The sequence below is a fragment of the Austrofundulus limnaeus genome, unplaced genomic scaffold, assembly GCF_001266775.1.
Source record: "Austrofundulus limnaeus strain Quisiro unplaced genomic scaffold, Austrofundulus_limnaeus-1.0 Scaffold22, whole genome shotgun sequence".
In the NCBI taxonomy this organism is placed as follows: Eukaryota; Metazoa; Chordata; class Actinopteri; order Cyprinodontiformes; family Rivulidae; genus Austrofundulus; species Austrofundulus limnaeus.
In genome coordinates, this window is record NW_013952424.1 from 1,411,711 (window position 1) to 1,414,847 (window position 3,137).

The 3,137-nt window shown below is 43.8% G+C and overlaps 1 protein-coding gene across 1 annotated transcript in view; it reads right to left on the reverse strand.

Annotated features, from left to right (window-relative positions):
* mettl25 (methyltransferase like 25) overlaps window positions 1-3,137 on the reverse strand; it is a gene marked incomplete at its 5' end in the record, with an annotated part of 10,882 nt that overhangs the window by 5,418 nt on the left and 2,327 nt on the right. Inside the window, 2 exon segments of the mRNA XM_014004166.1 lie at window positions 527-556; window positions 1,489-1,583. Coding sequence (XP_013859620.1) covers window positions 527-556; window positions 1,489-1,583 — 125 coding nt within the window.

A 3,137-nucleotide genomic window follows, 5' to 3' on the forward strand; every position in this document is an offset into this window, starting at 1 on the left:
CACACACACACACACACACACACACACACACACACACACACACACACACAAAGACAGCAATTACAATATTGTTTAAATTAATTTGATGCCTTCACTCACGCTGCCTCGTAGGCGAACTTTCCTGACACTTCGCAACACCGGCGAGCAATCAGGCTCGTTTTTTTCGGAGTCGTGCCTCAGCTCCAGCAAGTGATCAATCTTTCTGTGATTGCATTAATATTTATAAACATTCCACATTAACGACGACGGGGATTGTGTGTCAGATTTGGCCTGCAGCCACCGAGCTCCGAGTTTCCAAATAAATACACCAAAGTCAATCAGAGGCGTAAAGCAAAAGCAGAATTAATGTCCCTGATTGAACGCACGAGGAAATCTACAAATAAGATAAGCCAGCCCGGGTTGGACTGTGTTTATGGGTTGAAGTAGTTCAACAGATTTGTTTAGATGACTGCAATGACTGATAGGAGAAGGTGCAAGTTTTGTGTGATGATTATTAGTTGCTGATTAATATGCGGGCCTTACTTACCCCTTGTCCAAGTGAAACTCTCTCCAAAGCCTGTTAGAGTAAAAAAAACAACACATAAGTTTTCCTGGAAATGAAACAACTTGTCTGAAAGTGTTCTTCTGTATCAGGCAGCAAGACATCACCAAAGTTCTGCATTTGTTCCGCTACATTTACCGTCCCTCTGCTGCCAGTTTACGTCGATTTATTTCATTGAAGTGCATTCAAAGATGATTGTTTTTTTTGTGCAGATGAAAGATATTCAAAGCAGAAAAACAAAGTGACACGAGGGCTTCGGGGTGAGTTAGTCTGAATTCGAACGTCGGATCAAACGGTTCACTGCACGGGTAATTCGTTTATTTAAAAAAAATACAGAAGCAGAAAATGTTTCTTTTTCAGCAGAAATACAACCAAACTGTAATTTTATCTTATCTAAACAACCGAGTGGGCGGGTCCTTGTCAATTTGGCTCCACCCACAATGCCACGCCTGCTTTGAGACTGAAGACTGTTCCGTCCTAAACAAGGTCTCTGTCCAAATTCAAGGGTTGCATCTTTCGAAGGCCGAATTTGTTGGCCAGTGCGTGAGAGCGACGCACCGAAGGCTGTCCAAACTGTGGCTCACAAATGCATCCTCCATTAATTTTGGTCTTCATTGCTTCTCTTTAGCGTCACCACAGTTTCAATGTGACAGGACATACATCAGGGTGAGGGCGGGAATAAAGCTGATGGCTAGACCGTCAAAATCCTCAGCCACTTTCTTCCTGCCTTTGCAGTCTACAAAACTGCTCCACGTAGACCGGGTTAGGCTGGGTCCTTCAAAAGACGCAGCCTCTGAATTTGGACACAGCCAGTAATAAATACACTGCAGACCTGGACTGGCATAACAAGATCATCTAAAGTCTTAGCTTCGACTTGAGGGTGATGAGCACTTCTTGGCGCGTCAGCCAGCAGTTTGAGGATTCACATTTTTCTCTCYGCGACTCACCAAACACGCTGACATCCTGGCATTTCTGCCACAGAACCAGGCCTGACGGCGGAGGTACCRGCTCAGGGGGAAACCGCACGCGGTCTGCGAAGGCTCTGCGAGGGGAGCAGACACAGATAAACCCTGAGTGTGCTGACTCCAACAGTTGGGCTCCCGCAAATTGTTTCCACCAGAGCAGATCCTGTTCAAAAGCAAGCCTGGTGTTTTTGTGTCGCCTGAAGGGATCCTGAGGAGCGTCGCTCGTATTCATACACATAATACTATTAATATAAAAAAGAAGAGAGCTAGAAGACAAAGAGGATTTTGTGAATATGTAGCACTTTTGAAGTAAAACTGGGGTTGGAGAGTGGAAAACTTGAATTCTTTTGAATGGATTTTATGCATAACAGCTGCACTGTTACCATCTTTAAAGAAAAAAAAAACAGTTTATATTATAAAATATCACAAGCTGATCCAATGAGAGTGTAAACATCTATTCATCATTCTGAATCAGAAATATCTGGTTATAGATCCTGACAATTATATGATAAACCAGCTTGCCGTAACAAAAATTACCAAAACAAACAAATTACTGCCTTCTGTCCTGAAGACTTTCAGCTATTTAATCCCTTCTTGGGGTGAGGCAGCAGGTCTTTGTGCACTTGGAAAAACAGTGTTGATGTGTGTGTTGGGGGGGTGGGGTTGTTTCTGGTGACATTTGGGGGCAATTTTAAGACAAAACGCCTACCTTTGGGGACAACTGGTGCATTTGCTAAGCTGAGTCCCAATTTGGTTAAAATACCATTGGTGGGTTGGGGGTTCGGTTTAGGACCAAGGTGTGAATTGAGTTTAGGTTAGTTTTAGGGTCAGGTAGGTAGGTACCTGTGAGGTTAGGCTTTAGGGTTTGTGGTCAGGGTTAGGCTGTASAAATGTAATGGAAGTCAACAGAATGTCCCCAAATGTATAGCTGGGCGAACCTGTGTGTGTGCGTGCGTGTGTATGTGCGGCCTTGTTCTTGCTACTTGGTGGAGACAATTTCYCAGGAAAATGCAGCCTTGTGGGGACCGGATGCTCCTTGTGAGGACCAAAGCCAGGTCCCTAGGACTTCGGAGCCTGATCTTGGGTTGGGGGTTCGGTTTAGGACCAAGGTGTTAATTGAGTTTAGGTTAGTTTTAGGGTCAGGTAGGTACCTGTGAGATTAGTTTTAGGATAAATTGTCAGGGTTAGGACATAAAATTTCCAAAAAAAAAAAAAATGAATGGAAATCAATGGAAAGTCCCCACAAGGACAGAGAGACATAGTAGTTGTGTATGTGTGTGTTCGGGTTTTTCCTATAATGTGGGGAAAATTTTCCTAAAAAAAAGGCAGACTCATGGGGACCGAAGTGCATCATGGGGACCAATGACCGGTCCCCACGGGTCCAAATGCAAATTACAGGTAGGGGGTTAGGTTTAGGACCAAGGTGTAGGTTAGTTTTAGGGTCAGGTAAGTTTCTGTGAGGTTTATTTTAGGGGAAATGGTCAGGGCTAGAATATAAAGTCTAAAAACAATTAATGAAAGTCAATGCATGGTCCCCACGGGGTAGAAGAACAAACGTGTGTGTGTGTGTGTGTGTGTGTGTGTGTGTGTGTGTGTGTTTATGAATCTGAAAAGGTAGGGTTAGAAAATTT